Source organism: Mytilus galloprovincialis, chromosome 3, assembly GCF_965363235.1.
Source record: "Mytilus galloprovincialis chromosome 3, xbMytGall1.hap1.1, whole genome shotgun sequence".
NCBI classification, from domain to species: domain Eukaryota; kingdom Metazoa; phylum Mollusca; class Bivalvia; order Mytilida; family Mytilidae; genus Mytilus; species Mytilus galloprovincialis.
In genome coordinates, this window is record NC_134840.1 from 45,139,587 (window position 1) to 45,162,948 (window position 23,362).

A 23,362-nucleotide genomic window follows, 5' to 3' on the forward strand; every position below is an offset into this window, starting at 1 on the left:
TGAAATTTAAACACAAGGTTTATGACCATAAAAGGAAGGTTGGAATTGATTTGGGAGTTTTGGTCCCAACAGTTTAGGAATAAGGGGCTCAAAGGGTCCAAAATTAAACTTTGTTTGATTTCATCAAAAATTAAATAATTGGGGTTGTTTGATATGCCAAATCTAACTGTGTATGTAGATTCTTAATTTTTGGTCCCGTTTTCAAATTGGTCTACATTAAGGTCCAGAGGGTCCAAAATTAAACTTAGCATAGTTTGATTTTAACAAAAATTGAATCCTTGGGGTTCTTTGATATGCTGAATCTAAAAATGTACTTAGATTTTTCATTATTGGCCCAGTTTTCAAGTTGGTCCAAATCGGGGTCGAAAATTAAACTTTGTTTGATATCATCAAAAATTGAATAATTGGGGTTCTTTGATATGCCAAATCTAACTGTGTATGTAGATTCTTAATTTTTGGTCCCGTTTTCAAATTGGTCTACATTTAAAGTCCAAAGGGTCCAAAATTAAACTAAGTTTGATTTTAACAAAAATTGAATTCTTGGGCTTCTTTGATATGCTGAATCTAAACATGTACTTAGATTTTTGATTATGGGCCCAGTTTTCAAGTTGGTCCAAATCAGGATCCAAAATTATTATATTAAGTATTGTGCAATAGCAAGAAATTTTCAATTGCACAGTATTCAGCAATAGCAAGAAATTTTCAATTGCACAGTATTGCGCAATAGCAAAAAATCTTCAATTGCACAGTATTGTGCAATAGCAAGTATTTTCAATTGCACAGTATTGCACAATAGCAAGAAATATCTGATTGCACAATATTGCGCAATAGCAAGAAATTTTCAATTGGAGTTATCTTTCTTTGTCCAGAATAGTAGTTGAATCAACTTAAATCATTGTTTTATACAATTTACAATGTATATTCACTTTTACTACCAACTGATAAATTAAAACAATCTTTACCATACAGTGATAACAAGCAGAGGATTAATATTCAACAGCATAGTGAATTGCTCAAAGGCAAAACAAATATTTTAAGTTCATTAGACCACATTCATTCTGTGTCAGAAACCTATGCTGTGTCAACTATTTAATCACAATCCAAATTTAGAGCTGAATCCAGCTTGAATGTTGTGTCCATACTTGCCCAAACCGTTCAGGGTTCAACCTTTGTGGTTGTATAAAGCTGCGCCCTGCGGAGCATCTGGTTCTTTTCTGTTCTGTGACTTTAGTTTTTCGACAACCAAATGTTATGAAACTTATACACAATGCTTATTACCACAAAACACAGATCAAGTTTGAATTTTGGTGGTGTCAGTTTTACTGTTCTTAAATTATGCTTGTTCCTGTACTGTCACTTTAGTTTGCGTCAACCAAATTTTATGAAACTTATACACAATGTATTACCACAAAAACTCAGATCTAGTACAAATTTGGATACCTTCACTTTTAGCTTTCTTCAGTTATGTGCCTTTATAACTTTATATGATATGCAAGTGGGGGCATCGTCTGTTTCCCATGGACACATTTCAAATTTATTATACCCCACGCAACGAAGTTGCAGAGGGTAAAATGTTTTTGACCCGTCCATCCGTCAGTCCTGTTTCTTGTCATCGCAACTCCTCTCAAACCACACAACAGAATTTCACGAAACCTTTTCAGATAATAAGGACATACTATGTAGTTGTGCATATCGATGGGAAATTGCGATTCAATTTTTTTTCTAGGAGTTACGCCTCTTTGAACTTATTTGCTTTAAGGTACTACTTCAATAGTTTGTCATCTCAACTCTTCTGAAACCTCAGAACAGAATTTCATGAAACTTTGTAGATAATAAGAACATACTACATAGATGTGCATATCAACAGGAAATTACGATACAATTTTTTTTCTAGGAGTTATGCCCTTTGAACTTATTTGCTTCAATGTACTTCTGCAACAGTTTGTCATCTCAACTCCTCTGAAAATACACAACAGAATTTCATGAAATTTTGTAGATAATAAGGACATACTATGTAGATGTGTATATTGACAGGAAATTATTATTCAGTATTTTTTCTTATACAATTTTTTTTTCTTATACTTATTTAATTTCTCCAATGACAATGTGGGGACGTGGGGTATGTGAGCGTGCTCACTAAGGTTCTTTAATTTGTTCAATATATTACTGTTACATAATTATTGATTTTATATTGATTTCATTTAGTATATACACATTGTATGTACTTTGTTATCAAATTTTCAATTGATAGATAAATAAGATAAGTTTTAAAACAGCTACAATGATTTTTTTAAATTCCATTGACAGCTTGGTATTTATCAATCTTACTAACTTTATACTATAAAACTGTTTAAACATCTGATAGTGGACTTATTTATAATAACAGTTTTAAAGATCTTCTTTTTAAATGGGGACTGCAAGTTCAGTCCAGAGAAGTCAGGTTCCCATTGGGTGTCAGCTCTGTCAAGGTAGAAATACAATTCAGTGGAAATGTGTGAACTGTCAGTTTTTAATGTGCACCATTTGTAAAGACAACATTCATCTTAGAATTGCTAAAGACCACAAAATCATAAGTATTAGTGATATAGGGGAGCTAGATTCAGGAGAAAGTTTTAACTTTAGTGACACACACTGTAAGGAACATTTTGATCAGGTCTGCTGTTCGTACTGTAGTTCTTGTAATACAGTTGTCTGTGTAAAATGTTTAATGACAGTACATAATGGACATAAGTTTGTAGATGAAGCAGATTTTCTTTGTAAGAAAAAGCAAATTTGGAAAGGAAAAACAAGTGCAGTGAAAAAAATAGATCAACTCTGTAAGGATGAACATAAACTGAAAAATATTAAACAATTGGAGGATGAGATGTATAGTAAAGCAATAGAAAATATCCATGAGAAAGCTAGAGAGGATATGGATTGGCTTTCTAGTATAATTTTTCAATTGGATGAGAAAATAAAATCAGTAAATCAGACAATTGATACAGAATTGACAAACATTGATAGAGAAAAGGGAAAAGTTAAGGAGTTTATAGATATTGTTGACATGATAACAAGTTCAAAAGATTTCTGTCAGTTCTTTGAGAAGTTTGATGAATTGATTGCATCATTGACTTGTGACATTAAACCACTTCAAGAAAATTTTGGATCAATATCTGAATTTATTAAAGAGCATATTATAGTCAGTGAGTTTGATCATCAAAATACAGCAGCATCAGATTCAGAAAGAACAGATTCAGATTCAGAGGCAACCGAATTAGTTAAAACCTATACTACAGATATTAGGAGTATTCATTTCCTAACTGAGTTATCTGATCAAACACTGTTGATATCTGACAATCAATCAGAAGTACTACAACATGTGAAATTAGAAGAAACCAATGCCAAAGTGATAGCTAACTTTACTATCCAGATATTTGGCATGGCAGTCAGTCCTTCAGGTGACATACTTGTATCAACTGGTGACACAATCCTGAAAGTATTTGATATAAAGACAGGAAAGATGACAGATTCACTATACAGTGTACATCCTTTTAAGTCATGTGCCATACATGTAAATCAAGATCAGAGAGTTATAATAGGAGTTAGATCTTCAGAAGCAGACGTTGGTGCCACAGGAAGATGTGTTGTGATTGTCATGGATCAAGAAGGGAATTGCCTAATGGAATATGAACATGATAATAACAAAATACCATTATTTACACACCCTGCCAACATAACTAGTACTAAAGATGGTAATATATGTGTCTTGGACATTATGTTATGTCATACTGATGAAACAGGTAGAATAGTAGTTTTAGCACCGGGAGGAGATGTCATACAGATATACTCTGGTCATCCTGATATTAACAATGTTGGCAGACCATTTATACCTGGAGATATATCAACAATTTCATCAGGTGGTATCATTGTTACAGATACTAAAACCCAAACATTACATATTTTAGATAATGATGGACAGTTCATTATCTGCTACAATATATTGGACATAGGAATCAACTATCCATATTCTCTAGCTATGTCTCTGTCAGGTCATTTATATATAGGAGGTACCTGTGAACAAGGAAGTCCAGACACCTACAAGACCAAACTTTATCAATTGAAATATCATGAAATTTAATTTAGAAGATGCAAAGTGTTTGTTTTATGATGGAAATAGATTACTTCTTTGTGTTAAGGTAGATTCATGGTATACCGCCATCTTGGATTGTACAGTCACAGTACAAAATTGGTCTAGTTATTTGTCTAAATCTGCAAGTTTGGAGACAGATTTGTAATTCAATGGTTAAGACTGTTTTTGCCATATAAAGAAAACTTGTTAATTATTAGTATTATACAAAATATTTTAACAAATATCATTTTTTTTAGTTTTAAAATCATTTTTTTCAAATGAGCCATTTAAGGGGAGATAACTCTTTTAGTACAAAATTTATACTGGGCTAATAGGGATTTTTTTTATTTTTACTTGTAGCAAGAAAACAATTTCGGTGACACCATGTTTTCTTTTTATTTTCTTAAAACATATTATGAAACCTTTCTTCTCACAATTTATTTCAAAATTCTGTCTCATAGAAAATTTTTTATGCACACTAATGTTTTTTTTCATGAACAAACTAACCAAATTTGGGCAATTTTCAACGACTCATAGCTTGAAAAATAGCACGGTGACCCATACTTTTTATTAATTTTTTGAAAAGAGCATAGTAAAATCTTCATTTTGGCAAATTATAAAAAAAATCTGTCTCAAAAAATATATACTTGTGATCTACCTTAATTATTAAATTTGAATTGATGTTCTTAGTTAGAACTGACAAGTGCCTAAAAACATTAAATGGTATGAATACATAAACACATCAAGGATTGATGATGTTATGTTCCTTTTTTAGAATTCAAAGAAAAGACAACTTCAATTGGTTTGAATTACTTTATCATTGACTCTTACATATTTACAAGCTGGAACATTCTCCTTTTATTTCTAATAAAAGTGTTCTTCCTTTTGGCATTGTTGTCATCAACATTTGTTAAAGCTTCAGTTTAGGTCAATGATATTAGGAAGGTAGAATCCCTCAGTCATACTTCTTTGATGTTGAAAGTTCTGCTAAGTTAACAGTAAAATAGTAATTAAATTATTCTGATTATGCATGAGTGAATATTTTTTTTAAGGTTCATGTGGACCCTATGGCTAAAATGGCCGTATTTTCACCTCAAAATTTACTCTGAGTACAGGCAAACCTGTGCATCTGGAAAAGTTTTAAGGCATAGCATGCCCTAGATAAATAGAATTCAAATGCAATGTATGATTTTAGAAAATTCATAACTTAACTGGATTTTGCTGTACACTTTTTTTCGTCCCTGCAGAAGATGATAAAATTAACAAACAGTTGAGTTTACGTGATATGGTCCACTCAGGTACACAGTTTAAATAACCAATTATTGTCAGGTATCTATTGTCCATCTCATGTCCCTGTTAAGCAATACAGCTCACTTCAATTATTACCTGTGGGGAAGTTCTCAAACCTGTTTCCCAACTTAGTTTATTTTGGCACCTTCTGGAGGAATGAAAAAAAGTGCACGGCAAAATCCTGGTAAGTTTTTATTTTTCTAAAACATAAAACATATTTGAAATTTATTTATCTAGGGCATGCTATGCCTGAAACTTTTTACAGATGCGCAGATTTGTCTGTACTCAGAGTAAATTTTGAGGTGAAAATACGGCCATTTTAGCCATAGGGTCCACATGAACCTTAAATACAGTTGTATAATCATTGGTATAACTCATTTCCAAAGAAATCTTTTTGACTCCTCCAGACCTCCACTCTGTTATGTTCATTGACTTGAAAGTTGTTTCCATAGTTTACATGTTAATGGTTGTTCATGCCAGCCCATTATTTTTTAACATAGAGATTACCATTGTATTTCTGTTGTTTCAGTCCTAATATCACTTCTATCTATCGTATAGTTCATGAAACTTTCAGGGGAATCTTGGCCTTTAAAACTACTGTGAACACTCTCATGAAGTATTTGAATGATTCTAATTAGAGTTATCTCCCTTTTCTCAATTTAAAATGTATGTGTTAAAAATCAGTTTGAAAGAATCATAAATTTGGCATAATTAATAAGAACATTTTTTACAAAGATTTTTTATAAAATTTTATTTTCCATTATGTATAAGGTACTATGTCGATGATAGATATTTGGAGCACATTACACACCAAAATCATAAAACTTTCGAGCACGATTTTTGTACTCAGACTCGAGAATCAACCAATCAAAATGCTTGATTTCATGTTTCGAGCATGATTTTTGTGCTCCGAGCACTGAGCAAAGTTTTATGACTTCAACCCGCCAAATATCTATTTACTAGTTTGTTGTGTCAAATTAAAAAGTAATCTGAAGAAATTGCCACATACCTCATCTTATTATACATTTTTAGGGTATATCATTACAAAACATGTTGGGTTTTAAAATACTTAAAAAATCAAAGACAGAAGGATCTACAATATTAATGTGCCTAGTAATATATGAATAGAAGAAATTTGACAGAATAAATTTATGCTACATTTCGTTGTGTACCTCTTGATTATTAATTTCACCAGGTTGAGTTTGAGATTACCTGATTGTTGCTTTAAGAATAAATAATGTTAATTTTCACTAATTGCTTGAATTTTATATGCAAGTAAAATGCATATTCCAGAAGTGAACAAGTTAATCTGATAAGAGCATGAACCATGAACCCCTCTTTTTACGGCTTATTCTCATTTCGCCTTAGCTGTCAAAATTTATATATAAAATTAATCCCAGTTTGCCTTAGTACAAATTTTCAGGTAAACAAGAATTAACTAAGGCGAAATGGGAGCTTCTGTAAACAATGTAATTAAGTTGTGTTTTGTTTGTATTGCAATTAGTTGACATTTGTTATTTTGATGTCAAATATGACCATGAAATACAATTTAAAAGAAGATATATTTTTTAAATTTTTTGTTTATTTTTTTTGTCCCACTTTTTTTTCAGTTGTTCTTTTTTTTTCTGAAATTGTATACACGTGTGTAATATTTTTTAAACAAAGTCTTAGTAGAGATGACAAATTGGATATGGATATTTCATATTTTTATGAAAAATAAAGACAAATATCAAACTATCATAACAAATATTTTATTTCAATCAGCACTGAATTCAAAGCACAATGTTATTATAATAGCATGAGAAAAAGCACTACATTGTAATACATAAAACATGAGAAGTATTTCCATAAAGTTCATATTGTGAAATACAAGACACTGATTTACACATTTTAATGTTTAAAGTTCATTTAATTTCCAAGTTTGAGGATATAAGATGCTGCATCACCATACTGAATATAGTCTTTCGTGCCATTGTGTAGGGATGCCTTCAAAGTTGCGAATCTTTCTTCTATTTCCCTATACTTCTTTGCTTTTCCCCGCATCTTGCCACCTGCTGCATATTGTACTTTCTTTACCTCGTTAGCTGCTTGCTCTTTCTTGAACACATTAATTATTTCGAATATATTTGGATGTGCAGTTTTTACTCTCTTTTTTAACTTGTTATGCCAGCCCTCTAAGTGATTATTTGTTCTGGGTCCTTCTGTTAGGTGGTGGTTCCAGGTTGGTCTATCCATGTCAGAACTACATAATCTGTTAATTTGGTGCAAGCATCTGACTGTGGTGCATTTTCCAAGGCATGTAACCAGTAGTCTTCCACACGATCTAAGGGCAGTAATGGTAAAGCTGCTGCACGACGGACGAGTTTGTTGACATCTGGGACATCTTTATACTGAGTTTGCAGCCCATATTCCTGTGTCTTTTTCCATATTGCTTTTGCGTAGTGGAACAAACAACCTTTGAGTTCTGCGTTTGGAAAGACATGAGATACTGCATTTCTTGATGCACATTCAAAGTCAAGGCTCACTCTGTCTGGATGAAAGTTGAGATTATGTTGGTTGGCTATGTTTTTCAGGAGATTGAAGAATCTTATATAACAGTCAGCATCTCGCTGTGGTAGCAGAGAATACACCAATGGAAACATGGCTGTGCCGACAAATGCAATAGTTATGTAGACAAAGCTAACTAATGACCTAATCATTGGTAAATTAATTTGGACCAAGCTTATAGAAGTCAAAGTGTACCATGTATTATCTTTATTATATATCATTAAAACAATTTTAAAAACAATATTTATTATTTTATTTAAAATTTCTGTAATATATTTAAATAAGTCTGTGGGTAAATTCATACAATTGATACTAAATAATGTTTAATTGTAGATTTTTTTCTTCTGAAATCACAATTTTTTAAATCATAAAAAGTGTCCTTTTATAAATAAATATTAAAATAATAATCCAAGAGACAAAAATCCCTAATTACTTGTTGTTTATATTGTTATAAAAACACAGAGGTTTAATTTGTTTATTTAATTTTTTCATCTTAATTCACATTTCGCCTTAGTACAATTCCCATCTGGCCTTAGTATATTTTTTACCTTTTTTACCTGGAATTCACAACTAAGGCGAAATGGGAACACACCCTTTTTACTACATTGACATACTGAGCAGAATTTTGATACGCTAGTTTACATTGTTATAAGGAAGATATGTTTATACCCAACCTGGATACATTATTCTGACTCAAATCTGACCAGCCTTTAGCTGATGATATTGAATAAAATAAACTAACAAAAAAGTTAGACAAAGGACATACACCTACCTACAGTTCTCAACAGAAAAAAATTAAAAAACAAAAGATTACAAACAAGTTATGGGTTTGATAGTCTTGTAATCATTGTTATAGTTGTACTGAAATAACACAAAATGTACTGGTCAATGCCAAGTTCATCTTGTCTGAAGGAATAATCCATTGTTTGCACTTTTTGCACTTTTTCAAGACAATGATATGTTACAACCTAAGTTTGTTCGTCACCATTTCAGTAACAATAAGTTTCTGTATGATACAGATAGACAGTATATATCCAAATCACTAAGGTAGAGTCTCATGTCAGTGTTATGCACCTGTTATTACCTGTTATTTCATGTTCTTGTCTAAAATCAATGGTTAACCATGTAGGTGTCCCCAAGCAATCAAAATAAATTAAAAACCAAAAAAATGTACAGGAAGCAGCTTATAACTCCTTAAGATTTCTAATTATTTACTAAGTATGGTGTTTACTAAGAACAGACTATTAATCAACTTTGATTATTTTTTTCAGAGCTTATAGCCAAGCTGAAATGATTTTTTATATGACCGCATATTTTTGTTGTTGTGTAATGGTATAGGTATGTTGTCAAGTCACATAGGTTTTTTATTTTTTAACAAACATAATTTAAAAAGATTTTTTTGTACTTCTTTGCAATTTATTCCAGTTCTGAATTGACTTTTTTCCATTAAATTTGATGGTAAATTGGGATCTATGTTAATTTCAATGTCGATAATTTAATGAGTTGTCACTTTGTCTTTCCCTCAGTCTGTGAATCCACCAATTTTTATTAGAACCATTTGAATTTTGCCTTTAAATCATACACAAGGAAAAGTGTCACTACATAATTTAATCACAAGTAATGCCCTGATATATTTATCTTGCACAAGTTTGCTTTGTCAGAAGTGTCTTTTGATGTCCAACATCCTATAAACAACTCACTGCTTTTCCCAACCAAGCAAATAGCTAAGGAGATGGGATGTAATATCCCTTTATCTTTTATATCACAGATGGTCAAGAGATGTCCAACATTGTTAATTATGTGTAATACACTATTGACAAAGTCAGCTACTACAACATTGTCTGACATGGTAGTCACCGACTGTGGATCAAAAGGATATTCTTCTAACTTAGTGTCATGTTGTCCTCTATAAAAAGTTATATTGGTCTTTCCAAACACCAAGACTCTTTTACTACCATCCACTACAAAAATATTGCCATTGGTTGTACTTGTAATAGACTGTGAGTAGCTATCAATTATAGGTTTATTGTTTTTATCATTGTCAAACACAGTTACAACGCTGCCGTCTGTATTCATAATGATAACTACAACTTTGTAAGGAGAGGGAGCTTCTCCAGTAACTACAACTAGACCACTGGCATCTACATGAACTCTTTCTAACTTGGCATAATCTGCACAGTATCTAGAGTCTATAATTTTACTAGAGCCTTGGCTGATCTGCTTCAGTCTCGATTCCCCTGTAGCTAGAAGGAGATCATTTGTAGGAGTAACTGCGACATCTAGCACTGCTACATTAAAACTAGATATTACCTTTAGTTTATCATCTTCAACAATGACTTTCTGCAGTGCTGTAGCATGAGTGACATAGGTAAACGGATAAAATACAACATTCCCATCACCAATCCACAGAGAACCATCCAAGGATACAGCTAGACACCTGATGTAATCCATTCTAGTAGAATATTTCTTGTCACTAGTTATATTAACATCAGTAGCAGGTGCTTGATGTGATACATAGGTTACTTCTTTAATGTCAATGATACTATGCTGTCGCTCTGTTTTAATTTTATTATGTATATTGTTTTTACATTGTATGCACATCAGTAGGTCACAGTCCACACATTTCCATTTTATTTTTGGATCTCTATTACACAACTGGCATAAGGAAGGACATTGTTCCTGTGGTACAGATGTCGCCATATTTACATAAATTTTCAACCACGCTTACTCAATTACTTGAAATCACATGTTTATCAAAATCAAATCTATAGAGTGTTTAAATTTGATAATTTAATATTTATCATTTAATTATTATTGCTGATCTTACTTATTTGTATAGGTGTATCATTAATGTAGATAAAAATCATCTTTAGTTTGTACATTCATAGTTTTAAAAGTGTTTCCTCACCTGACAATTTTCCTGTATTTTGTTAATATATGGCTTGTCTTACCACAAATATTTCTGGACTCTGGACAATGTTAATTTAACTTTGTACGCATGTTTTATATGCTAACTTTTGGCTGATTTGTCTTTGATATATCAAAATTGTGTTCAGTCTTTGGTTTTATGTTATTAACCTCATAGAGTAAGACACTGTGTATCCAAATTTGAGTCACAATAACCTATATCTCATGTGATTTACTTTATTTTTGTAGTTATCTCTTAACCCTAAAAGAGATTTATAAAAAGCAGTATGTTTGGTATCCTTAATAATGTTCAATGGAATTAAGAGGTGGATTTAAAAGGGGGGATTTGGTTGATTATATAAGGAATTACTGAGGCATTACTGGAGCCCCTTTTTAGGCAGTCAGTGGGCCTATAAATCAGGCTATTAGTTTTTATTGTTTGAATCATTTTACATTGTCATTTCTAAGCTTTTTGAAGCTGACTATGCAGTATGGGCTTTGCTCATTGTTGAATGCCGTACAGTGACCTATAGTTTATAATTTCAGTACCCTTTGTTCTCTTGTGGAGAGTTGTCTCATTGGCAATCATACCACATCTTCTGTTTATATTCAAGCAGAGATACATATGAAGAGAGGTACCCTTTAGACTTAAGGGCCTCTACTTTACACTTCTAGTTCTCTAATGAGGTCAATATAAGTTTTTCAGGTGAGTACAGGATCTTCATCACCTGAGATGTTAACATATAGTGTGCTGATTGTTATGATGATGACTTTCAGACTAAGTGTCACTGTGTCAGTACGAGTGTTTCATGTGGATTAACTTATCATTATTATTGTATTACTGCTCTTAGAGACTAGTTAAGAAAAAACTCTTAAGACTGTTTTACCTGTTTTTTGCTAGAGACAGATTTTCATAATAAAAAAATCATCTGTGTTTTGGTTTCCTTGTAGTTGTTTGGAATGGAATTCTAGTACAGCAAATAATGTACTATATAAAAGTACATATTTGATTTATAAAAGGTGGACTTTATACAGGTGTTAAGTATACTATGTTACTATGCAGTGACTGCTTTAACAGATCTTACTTGTGTTGATAGGTTTTCAAAGTCTGTTTTTATCTTGATATTCAATGACTGATCTAGTTATGTAATTTAAAAGTACATTATTGTCTTATTTTTATATGCAAACAAAAAGTCAATGAGATGCAGAGAGATAAAACACATGTGTGATTAGAAATTTGACAAGAGCTTCAGTATTATATGTTCAACATAAGACATCAAACCTTTCAAGACTGTTAGAAAGTAGATACAAAAACTTCAAATAATTTATAAAAAAAATTAATACACAAAATATTTTTTGTAAGATTTTAAAATCTAAAATGGAATACACATCAAAAAGTCAAGAAACTATGTTTTTGAATAATAAGAACTATTAAAGCAAAAAATTGTTATAATGGAATTTAAATAAATTTAATTAGTTGAAATTTTTGGGCTTATAAATGAATACAATTTAGCTTAAATGAACTCACTGTGTTGAAGGGAAATTCCCTTATTCTAAATGTCAGAGGAGTTCTATAGTATTAGTGTTGATTCATTTTGAAAGATAATCTTTCATTCTGTTAATTTATCAGTTAAAAACAAATACCACATCATAATATATTAAGTAGAGAGAGGAAGATTAATTGTTTTGCATTTGTTAAAAGTTCATTTACTGGCTGTTAGTTATATAAAGAACATGCATATAGTCTCCAGCAAATGTTCTTAAAAAAGCAAGAATTGAGATGGAGGATTTACTAAGCAAGGAGGAAGATCCATTATGTAATACTCAGGATTGTTTTCCTGAACGAAGGAATTTAAGTTTCGATGACACTGTTTACTCGATTTCAACTGATGATATATTTGGATGTGTTGTGGCCATCATGATTCCTATTATATTTATTGGGAACTCTCTTGTTATTATAACATTGTACAGATTTCCAAAGTTTAGAACAACAACCAATTTATTGATCGGAAGTCTTTCTATGGCTGATCTTCTGCTTGGTGTGGTGACTTTACCATTGTATGTGTGCTTTTATTTCCATGGCGATGCTTTAAGTAGAATAAAATATCTTTGTCTAATAAAGTATAGCTTTGCACTGGGAACATTGAGTGCATCCTTGATAAGCCTTGTTGCCATTGCATTTGACCGATTCATAGCTATAACAAGACCTTTAATTTATCGTGTAACAATGACCAAAAGAAGAGCTATGTTTATAATAGTTGGTATTTGGATGTATCACTTGATTGTGGCTTTCTTACCATTAATTGGATGGAATCATTACAATGAATTAAATAATAACGTAACTCACATATGTAATTTCTTCACGGTATTACCAGTGCCATATACAGTTCTTACGACACCAGTTGTTATTATGCTAGCAATTGTAATATCAACCTACTTATATTTCAAAATTTATCAAGAAACTGTTAGCTATAGTAAACGTCAGTTTGAGAGGAGGTCCACTTCCTCCAATAAGGTGTTTGGACGAAGACAGTTTAAGAGGGATACAAAATCAGCTAAGATGATGGGACTGATTTCTATACTGTTCTACCTATTCTGGATTCCATTTATGATTGGATGCATTATTAAGTACATTTCAAACAATAAGCACTCGTCAGAGATGATCAAAAATATTTTTCTGACTCTTGCTATGAGTAATTCTGCTGTAAATCCCTTCATTTATTGCTGGCTAAGAGAAGATTTCAGAACTGCCTTTCTCATGATAGTTTGTTGTAGAAAAACATCTAGTATTCGGCAAATGACTTCCATGAAACAAAATTTGGGAATGAAAGGGACATACAACTTCAACAAATCTCAAAACAGGAAGAGTTCATTGTTTACTGTTGAAAAAGCGCTTAAGCCTCTACAATCTAACTTGAGTGATAGCATCACATCATCTTATGGAGATACATCTGATTGTGAGACACCACAAAGTGTTGCTAGCAATGCTGATACTCCACATAGTGTTTTCAGTGATGGAACATTCTCGTTCAGTAGAAGTGATACGGCTAGTTCTATGAACAGTTCAATGACTACAAGACTTTAGTTTCCTATAAATTTAAAACAACATGTATACATTAAATTTCTTCTTAAGTTTTATATTTTGTTAGATATATTTGTATTGCTCTTCTATTAAAACATATTTTTCTCAGATATAATATTAACAACATATTTACTTTCCTATCCAATTATATTTATGGCATTAAGAATAAAAATAAAACTTTTTGAATTGGTTAGATTTTAGTGAATTAAATTGGAGATTATTTGCTTATTTTAATTTCAATATTTCATTAATCAAAAGATTTTTTTAAATCCTTTACCAGATGATCTTTTAGCAAAATATTTGGAGTTATCTCCCATAGGTTTTGTATGGAAAAGATGAAGTTATTTTTAATCATTATGTCAGCATTTAATTTTAAACTTTCTGCTGCAAGTATTCTTGCAAAAGTCCAGTATGCTGAAAAAATGCTATGATCACATGTTTGGTTAGATCTTAAACGAATAATAAAAAACAATACTTTAAAAAAAAAAAAATGACAATTTAAAGCTTGTTGAATTCAATCTTATTTTGTGTCTGTTACAAGACAGGCTATTTAAACTGTTTGTTTGTTTGTTGCTTTGTTTTGTACATCTGTTTTGAGGGTCCTGTCTCCTGTCCTAACCTCCAATGTGTGAGGTCTTTATTTTGCATTGTCTGCGTATACTTGAAAAAAGTTAATTGCTGCTTCTTAGCAGGCTGTTTTTAGTAGTAAGAGCATAAAGATTGGTTTACCCAGAGTTAGAATAATGTGTCCGTTCCCATTTGAACCAGCATCTTACTGATTGTTACTTTACAAAGCAAGGTTTATATTTGTATCACATTAACATGTTCTTATCCAGATACACTTGTGATATTTCACCTGGATGTAAAGTACCAATGATTGAATCCATCATCATATCTACAGACACATCAACAACTACAAATACTGTAGTATCATACTTCATTGCACATCCTAATTTGTAGATGTGTTTCCCTGAAATTTATGGAAAATCTCTTTATCTTAGTACAATAAAGAATCATTTTAAAATATTTTGTATATGGAAATTGTTGCAAATAAGTTGTTCTCTCTACCTCGTAGGTCAAACTAGGGGACGATGAATGGCTGACCCGTGTCAAGAGAGAGCCATATCTCTTGCACATAAAAGACACCCTTGTAGATTTTGAAAAAGAGCAGGCTAATGCCGCTACAAGGCAGCACTCACACCCGCAAAGTGGAAAGGGATTGATATAAGTTGCTAAACTTGTTTCCCAATTCACTATAAATGAATATGTATATATAAAATTAAAAAAAAAAAAAAAATGTTCATGGAAGTAATTAAAGGAATCAGACCTAGATCATCATAAATTTATAATTACCATACTTGGTTTAACCTTGCTGTCATGACATGGTCCAGAGTTTTGTCCAGATTTATTTCTCATTAACTATCATTCATGTATCAACAGACATTTAAAATTGAATTCTGGAAAAAGCTAAGACATCTGACAGATGTTATATGGACTTTTGTATAAAAGAACTGATAAAACGAAAAACAAATATGACGAACAGCAACCAAAGACATCTCTGAATTACAGACACCTTACTGCACAGGCACTGTGATGTAAAGTTAGTGCTCAATTCTTCCTTAACCTTGGACAGTGGTGTAACACAACCTAACAATAAACTTTAAAAAAAAACACTAGAAAATTGATTTGCTCATCAGATTGGCACACAGCACAAAAAAACAAACTAACCATGATATAAAACTCAAAGTGCCAATCTAATAAATATCCTGTTTTTCATTATCAAGATTCAGCTTTTTTTTTGGATGTTTTCTTGATTTAGATGTGTTCTTGAAAACAAAATGGATAGAGAAAGAGACACCAGTTAGTTGATGATGCACATTAAAGACACTTATTGATCTTAATAAATATTTTTGTTGCATAAGGTGCATTCTTAATTGAATTCCTTAGAAATAAACTCTGCCAGCATTTGCTTAAAATTACTGTATATAACTAAAGAATGGATTGTACTGTTTCAAAGATGTATAAAAGTGGTTGCTGTTGCTACTGCATCACACACATACTGTGGATTCATTATTATTCGTTGGATACCAATTTTCGTGGATTTCGTGGGCACAGTCAAACCGCGAAATTAAATATTCAACAAATGATAATTTTTTTATAGGTTTGTATGCAGACTTCAGTAAAACCACGAAATTAAATATCCACGAATATGCAAGTTTTTCTTAATCCACGAAAATTGGTACCCACGAAAATAAATGAATCCACAGTAATTGTGTCCATTTGCTTAACATAAACATATATATATTTGTTTAGGGGCCAGCTGAAGGATGCCTCCGGGTGCGAGAATTTCTCGTTGCATTGAAGACCTGTTGGTAACCTGCTGTTGTCTGCTCTATGGTCGGGTTGTTGTCTCTTTGGCACATTCCCCATTTCCATTCTCAATTTTATTTATTATACCTCCAATTTTAACACAATATAGTCATACCCAAGGATTTATTTACTATATATGCTATATAATATCAAGCAGATTGGTTGATTTATTGATTGGTGTTTAATGACACTTTCAGCACCATTGTGCTTTTTCTTGGCAGTCATTTATTTTTGTGTAGGAAGCTGGAGTGCACAAGAGAGAACCACTGACCTTCATAGGAAAGCTGACAATCCTAGTCAATTAAGTAGAGTGCACCTGCATCATGCGGGATTCAAACTGCAAACCTCAGTGTTGACCAGCTAGTGATATTGCACTACTATATATATAAAAAAGATGTGGTATGATTACCAAAGAGACAACTCTCCACAAGAGACCAAATGACAAAAAAATTAAAAACTATTAGGTAACTGTAAGGCCTTCAACAATGAGCAAAGCCAATCCCACATAGTCATAAAAAGACCCCAAAATGATACTAGTTCACTCAGCCACTGATGCCCCTTTAACAAGTAGAAGATACCTTACAAACAATGTTAACATGACAAATAAAAAAAAATGAAATTAGAGAAAAGTACACAAACAAGACAAACTGAAAGGACCTTCTTTTCTAAAGTATGATTAGATTGATTAATTGGAATTTTGGTATTAAACCACTATTTTCCCTTAAAAAAAATGATAGCCATTGTCATTATTTTTTTCTGGGAAATTGCATAACTTTTGAAGTTACTGCCTTTAATTGTTGCTTTATAAATTGGAATCAGGAAAAAATTATATTTCTTCAAATACACACTTGAAAGTCTGAAATAAAATACTGCCTTATTTACAAATCAAACTGAATCCTTCAGTCAAAGATGTGGCATTGTTAATTTAAAAAAGATAGTCAGTAGTCAGCTCAACTTTTTTTGGCTTCATATCATTAATTGTAAGTCCATCTCATTTCAGATTGGTCAAAATTTACTATATCTAACTTTAACAGAATTATTTGTATGGAGATTTATGCAGACAGATCCTAACTGGTCGAATTTCTTCTATGATCCTAAAACAGATAAGGTAGGTAAAATATCATAACCCATATGATAGAAATAGTGTTAATAAAGAAAAGGTAAACTACTCAGTGTTTTTTTAAGAAAGAGTAAAATATACATTGTTGTAAGAAAGACTAAAAGATATTGTTTAAAGAGAGATAAAATATATACATCATTTAGAAAGAAAAGAAATGCAATTTAGAAAAAAAAGAAAATTTCAAATGTACAGCATTTAGAAAAAAAAAGAAAATACAAACAGACACACATACATGAAGATTGCACATCCGACAAACACACTTGCCTTTCAGACAGGTGTTGCATATTTTACATTTTAACATATTTAAACGGGTAAGGTCCAGGATTGTCAAACTTTTTATGCCCTTGCCATAGTGTTACCCTTGACAGTCTGTCTGTCCTTCCATTTTTTTTTCTGCACTCAAGCAAGTTTTATGAAAACTTTACCCAATCCTAAGAACACAACTTGCAGACAGAGTTCTAATTTGGGCAGTGACTACTGTTCTAGATTTATAACTATGAGCGAGAGCATTCACCTCCACAGAAACAGTAGATATACTTTCTCATAGATTTCATAAAACAAGACAGCACAACAAAAAATGACTGATAAGATTAGCAATGTTTGAAAAAAAAAGGAAAGTTATATACAGAATTTGACTGTTATGTTGTCTTTCAACCTTTAATGCAAATTCTGAACAACCTCTTCATACTTTTGAAAATAGATGAATATTAAACAAGCACTATTTTTCCATGTCAAAGAAGCTGAGCATTTTATTATCATATAATAAAATTGAGAATGGAAATGGGGAAAGATGTGTCAAAGAAACAACAACCCGACCATAGATCAGACAACAGCAGAAGGTCACCAACAGGTCTTCAATGCTTAGAGATATTCCCACACTCGGAGGCGTCCTTCAGCTGGCCCCTAAACAAATATATATACTAGTTCTGTGATAATGAACGCCATACTAAACTCCAAATTGTACACAAGAAACTAAAATTGAAATTAATACAAGACTGACAAAGGCAAGAGGCTCCTGACTTGGGACTGGAGCAAAAATGCAGCGGGGTTAAACATGTTGATGAGATCTCAACCCTCCCCCTATACCTCTAGCCAATGTAGGAAAGTAAACGCATAACAATATGCACATTAAAATTCAGTTCAAGAGAAGTCTGAGTCTGATGTCAGAAGATGTAACTAAAGAAAATAAAAAAAATGACAATAATACATAAATAACAACAGACTACTAGCTGTTGTTTTGTATGCCTCTTCTGAGTGGCTCAGGTATTAATAATATATTTGGTACCAATTTTACTGCACCAGCTGCACATTTTGTCAATAAATGTTTTGTCAGTGATGCTAAAGGACAAAATATTATGGTTAACCCTTGTACTTCTGTACATACGTAAATAGGTTTTTCCCTTCTCTAACTTTACTTTGTCAAAACCAAATATTTTTAAACTTATATATGATGCTCATTACCACCAAACATAGATCAAGATCGATTATTTGTGGCCTCACTTTTACCTATTTTGAGTTGTGCACCTTTACTAAAGTAAAAATTGGCAAAATTGCTGTTTTCGTTCTGTAACTTTACTTTGCATCAACCAAATGTTGACACTGAAGCACAATGCTAATTACAACCAAACACAGATCAAGTTTTAATTTAGGTGGCACAACTTACACTGTTCTCCAGTTACCCGATTACTGTTCGCTATTGAGAATAATGAGAACTCTCAAACACCCATCATCATGCAGTCTTCATGATGAACTGTTAAATCTACAGGCCCAGAGCTCAATTTTTAAAAATTTTTAGTTAGATTCTGTTGGTCAAAGATATGATTTTTACAGGCCCAAGAGAAATTTTACAAGCCTGGGCTGCCTGGGCTGCCACTCAGCGTGAAGACACCCATGCAATCTCTTAATGACAACATGAAGAGACAATTGTCTTAAAGTTTCAAAGAAAATGAGAAGTCTTTGATTTGAATTAGTACATTGACTCTGGCATATTTACATGCAGGAGCATCTGTGTTCCATGGGATCCTTTTATTTTATGATTTTTTTTTGCAAAAAATATAATTTGCGGCCTTTGATATAATATCAATAAAAACTAGCATATATACAATGGTTGTATTTTACAGGTAATTTTGTTAGATTTTGGTGCTACAAGAGAGTTCCATAAAAAGTTTGTTGATGATTACATCAGGATTATAAAATCAGCCAGAGATCAAGACAGAGATGGAATACTCAAATGGTCTCAGGCCACAGGCTTCCTTACAGGATACGAAACTAAGGTAACAACACATCTTTATAGTTTTTGATGCCTATAATAAGGAACATTGGTTGAATATCATCTGTCATTTTTGTCGAGCCTGCAACTTTTGTTGCAGAAAGCTCGACATAGGGATAGTGATCTGGCGGCGGCGGCGGCGTTAGCTCACTTCTTAAAAGGTTTATATTTTAGAAGGTGAAAGACCTGGATGCTTCATACTTTGTATATAGATGCCTCATGTTACGAAGTTTCCATCAGTCATATGTCCAATGTCCTTGACCTCATTTTCATGGTTCAGTGACCACTTGAAAAAAAAGTACAGAATTTTTGTAATGTTGAATTCTCTCTTATTATAAGTAATAGGATAACTATATTTGGTATGTGCGTACCTTGCAAGGTCCTCATGCCCGTCAGACAGTTTTCACTTGACCTCGACCTCATTTCATGGATCAGTGAACAAGGTTAAGTTTTGGTGGTCAAGTCCATATCTCATATATTATAAGCAATAGGGCTAGTATATTTGGTGTATGGAAGGACTGGAAGGTGTACATGTCCAACTGGCAGGTGTCATCTGACCTTGACCTCATTTTCATGGTTCAGTGGTTATAGTTAAGTTTTTGTGTTTTGGTCTGTTTTTCTCATACTTTATGCAATAGGTCTACTATATTTGTTGTATGGAATGATTGTAAGGTGTACATGTCTAGCGGGCAGATGTCATCTGACCTTGACCTCATTTTCATGGTTCAGTGGTCAAAGTTAAGTTTTTAAGTTTTGGTCTTTTTATCTAATATTATATGCCAAAGGTCAACTATATTTGGTGTATGGAAATATATTATGATCCATATGTCAGTCCCGCAGGTTTGTTTGACCATGACCTCAATTGCACGGTTCATTGCACAGTGTTCAGTTTTTGTGTTTTGGTCTATTTCTTAAACTATAAGTAATAGATCAACTATATTTGTTGTATGGAAGCTTTGTTAGCTGTACATGTCTGCCTGGCATGGTTCATCTGACCTTGACCTCATTTTCATGGTTCATTGGCCTTTGTTTAGCTATCTTGGTTAATGTTAAGTTTATGTGACAGTTGTAATAAAGCTTTATACTATAGGACTATCAACATAATATCAATGATTAGTAAAGAAGGCGAGACATTTCAGTGTGTGCACTCTTGTTATCTTTAATTATAATTTTAAGGAGATCAAGTCTATTTAGAAATAGCTTAAGAATTTATGCCATTGGAACAAATATCATTGTATTATGAAAAATAAAAAGATGTGGTATGATTGCCTATGTAACAACACTCCACCAGAGACCAAATGACACCAGCTGTATTAAAGTCCAGTTAAAATGTGTTCTGTTAAAACCTTTTCTCACCTTTATAATTTCAGATTATGGAGAAAGCCCATATAGAATCAGTTATGATTTTAGGCAGAGCATTTGCAAGCAAAGGACCATTTGATTTTGGAAAACAATCTACAGCTAGTCAGATACAAGACCAGATTCCTGTCATGGCTAAGCATAGACTCACACCACCTCCAGAAGAAACATATTCCTTACACAGAAAAATGGCTGGATCTTTTCTGTTGTGTGCCAAATTAGAATGTCAGGTTGACTGTGCAACATTATTTGATCAAATATGGGACAATTATCAATTTGGGACAATTGAGACAGAATTATGATGATTATCAAATTTAGATCATTATTCAAATGAGTAAGATTTCTATGCCCTGGTGACGATAGCAGAGGGGCATTATAATTTCTGATCTTGGGTTACTACAAAGACTTATTATGAAGAAGTATTAATGCATGTTATTTAATAAGCTGCATTAAGCAATGGAAATTGTGTATGGTATTCATTTTGTATTGACAGTGAGTCTTTATTTTGTATGTCAATTATAAGTTAAACTTGATGTTTATTCTAAAGAAAGCATGGTTAATCCTAATTTTGTATGTGAATTCTTGGTTTAACCTCATTGTCTTTTGTTCACCAATTTTCTTCCTTATCGTCATACCTGGATCAAAAGTCCAGTGTGAGTTGCTGTTGTCACTACTGGTTTGATAAACAACAGTTAGTAACTGTTGGGATTTATGTTTTGTCACAGTGTTACTATGTTGGAGTTCAGGGCGTCAATGTTTGGTTCATTGATAGTCTGTTTATCACTATTTATCTTAGCAATGTCAAAGACATAGGCTTATAATGTCACCAGTCTCTTTCGTCTCATCTGAGCAAAACCCTTATCACTTTGGTCTTCTCCCAACCGGCAGTAAAATGCTTGCCGAAGTGGGGCGTCCGTTTGGCTGGGCGGGATGTATCAAGTTCGCAGTCACGTCCGGTCAGAAGGGGGATGTTAAATCCGATGCCTTGTGTAAAGAGAGTGCCACGCTCTTTGCACGTTAAGAACCCTTGCAACATCTCTTTTGAGGGATCCGTAGGTGGCCTGTTGGAAGGCAAAATTTCTGTCCCTATCCAAGATACCCTCATTTTCCAGTGGCAGTCCAAATTTCCCCAACCATCATCCTAGATGGCCTCTATCGTATCAACCTACCTATTGTATTTATTGTAAACTTGTTTTCGTCCTGAATATGCATGAAATATTTGCCACTGGATGTTAAGCAACCAACAATCAATCACTTTAGTAGCCCAAAATGTAAAATTATCAGAAAGATTGTAGGAAAATTTGAGAAAATGACAGTAATATAAATTACAAATCAAAATAAATGTTTCAGTTAAAAAGCCACAGACTTAGCCATGATGCCTGTCAGTGCTTCTTCAATCTTCTCTATGAAATATTAGTTTTAAAAAACATTCAATGATAGCTGCAGATATTAAGCTGGTCTTTTTCTGCTGTGAGATCATGATTTTGCAAATCAAAATCTGTTTTTCTTTCTTGTTAATGGATGGCTTGTGAATTTAAAATGATACATTATCATGAACTAAAGGTTTAAAATTGATACAAGTTTTTGTTCTGGTTTCATTTTCTGATGTTTCCCCTTTGACTTTTGAGCCTCCTCAGACTCCTCATACAGCAGTCTGCACCAAAAACTTTTCCAACTACTAGTCTAAAGACCAATATTCCGCCATTATTCCTATGTGTCTAAACAAAGTTTTGCAAAATCTTGCTTGTTAAAATAAAATTTTATTATTCTTGGGCATCTGACTAGTGACTAGCTGTGCAGACTGGATAGCTGTGCAGACTGGATACATAGCTGAGTTTTGATGTATACTTGTATATAAATGTGTGATAGATGGACTTTAAGTTCTATTGGCATATTTTTGACAGAAAAAAAAGTGTTGTTCTTATGTTACTTTGGAAGTAATTCTATTGTATAATTAGTATAAAAAATGTTTTGTTTTATGTTGGTATTTTTGTAATGCCTTAATTGCAACTAGCTGCAGAACCATAACTCTTGGGTCCTTATGTAATTTTTTGACTATTTGCTGACTATGGTCCTTATGTTATTTTTTGAATATTTGCAGACCGCAAAGAGCTATAGTTCAGCAGCTAAATTGCAACAATATTAGAATTCTTTATTCTTAAAAGTGCCTCAAATTTCTTGTGCTACTCCTACCACATTTGATTAAAATGGTAAAGAATCTGAGAAGATTGAGAAAGTTAAGAACATGAACATGTGATATTCTGTAAGGTTCTATAGATCATGTGAGGTTTAGTTTAAACACATTTTATT

General features: G+C 32.5%; 3 protein-coding genes across 4 annotated transcripts in view; all 3 read left to right on the forward strand.

Moving 5' to 3' along the window:
* The window catches only part of LOC143068078 (atypical kinase COQ8B, mitochondrial-like), a 52,267-nt gene extending 29,236 nt beyond the window's left edge, over positions 1 to 23,031 (forward strand). For both annotated transcript variants that reach the window (XM_076241825.1, XM_076241824.1), the window contains exons 12-14: positions 17,305 to 17,412; positions 19,545 to 19,697; positions 21,064 to 23,031. In XM_076241825.1, the coding sequence (XP_076097940.1) occupies positions 17,305 to 17,412; positions 19,545 to 19,697; positions 21,064 to 21,354 (552 nt within the window). In that variant the 3' untranslated portion in view covers positions 21,355 to 23,031. The remainder of the gene's footprint in view (positions 1 to 17,304; positions 17,413 to 19,544; positions 19,698 to 21,063) is intronic.
* LOC143068079 (uncharacterized) lies at positions 2,256 to 4,953 on the forward strand. Its single transcript, XM_076241827.1, has one exon. The coding sequence runs from the start codon at positions 2,408 to 2,410 to the stop codon at positions 4,115 to 4,117; it is 1,710 nt and encodes a 569-aa protein (XP_076097942.1). The 5' UTR covers positions 2,256 to 2,407; the 3' UTR covers positions 4,118 to 4,953.
* LOC143068080 (adenosine receptor A1-like) lies at positions 12,314 to 17,297 on the forward strand. Its single transcript, XM_076241828.1, has one exon. The coding sequence runs from the start codon at positions 12,633 to 12,635 to the stop codon at positions 13,935 to 13,937; it is 1,305 nt and encodes a 434-aa protein (XP_076097943.1). The 5' UTR covers positions 12,314 to 12,632; the 3' UTR covers positions 13,938 to 17,297.
* Positions 23,032 to 23,362: the final 331 nt, after the last annotated feature.

Excerpts from the sequence above, each read along its gene's own strand:
- LOC143068079 (XM_076241827.1), top strand. The coding sequence starts at position 2,408 with ATGGGGACTGCAAGTTCAGTCCAGAGAAGTCAGGTTCCCATTGGGTGT.
- LOC143068080 (XM_076241828.1), top strand. The coding sequence starts at position 12,633 with ATGGAGGATTTACTAAGCAAGGAGGAAGATCCATTATGTAATACTCAG.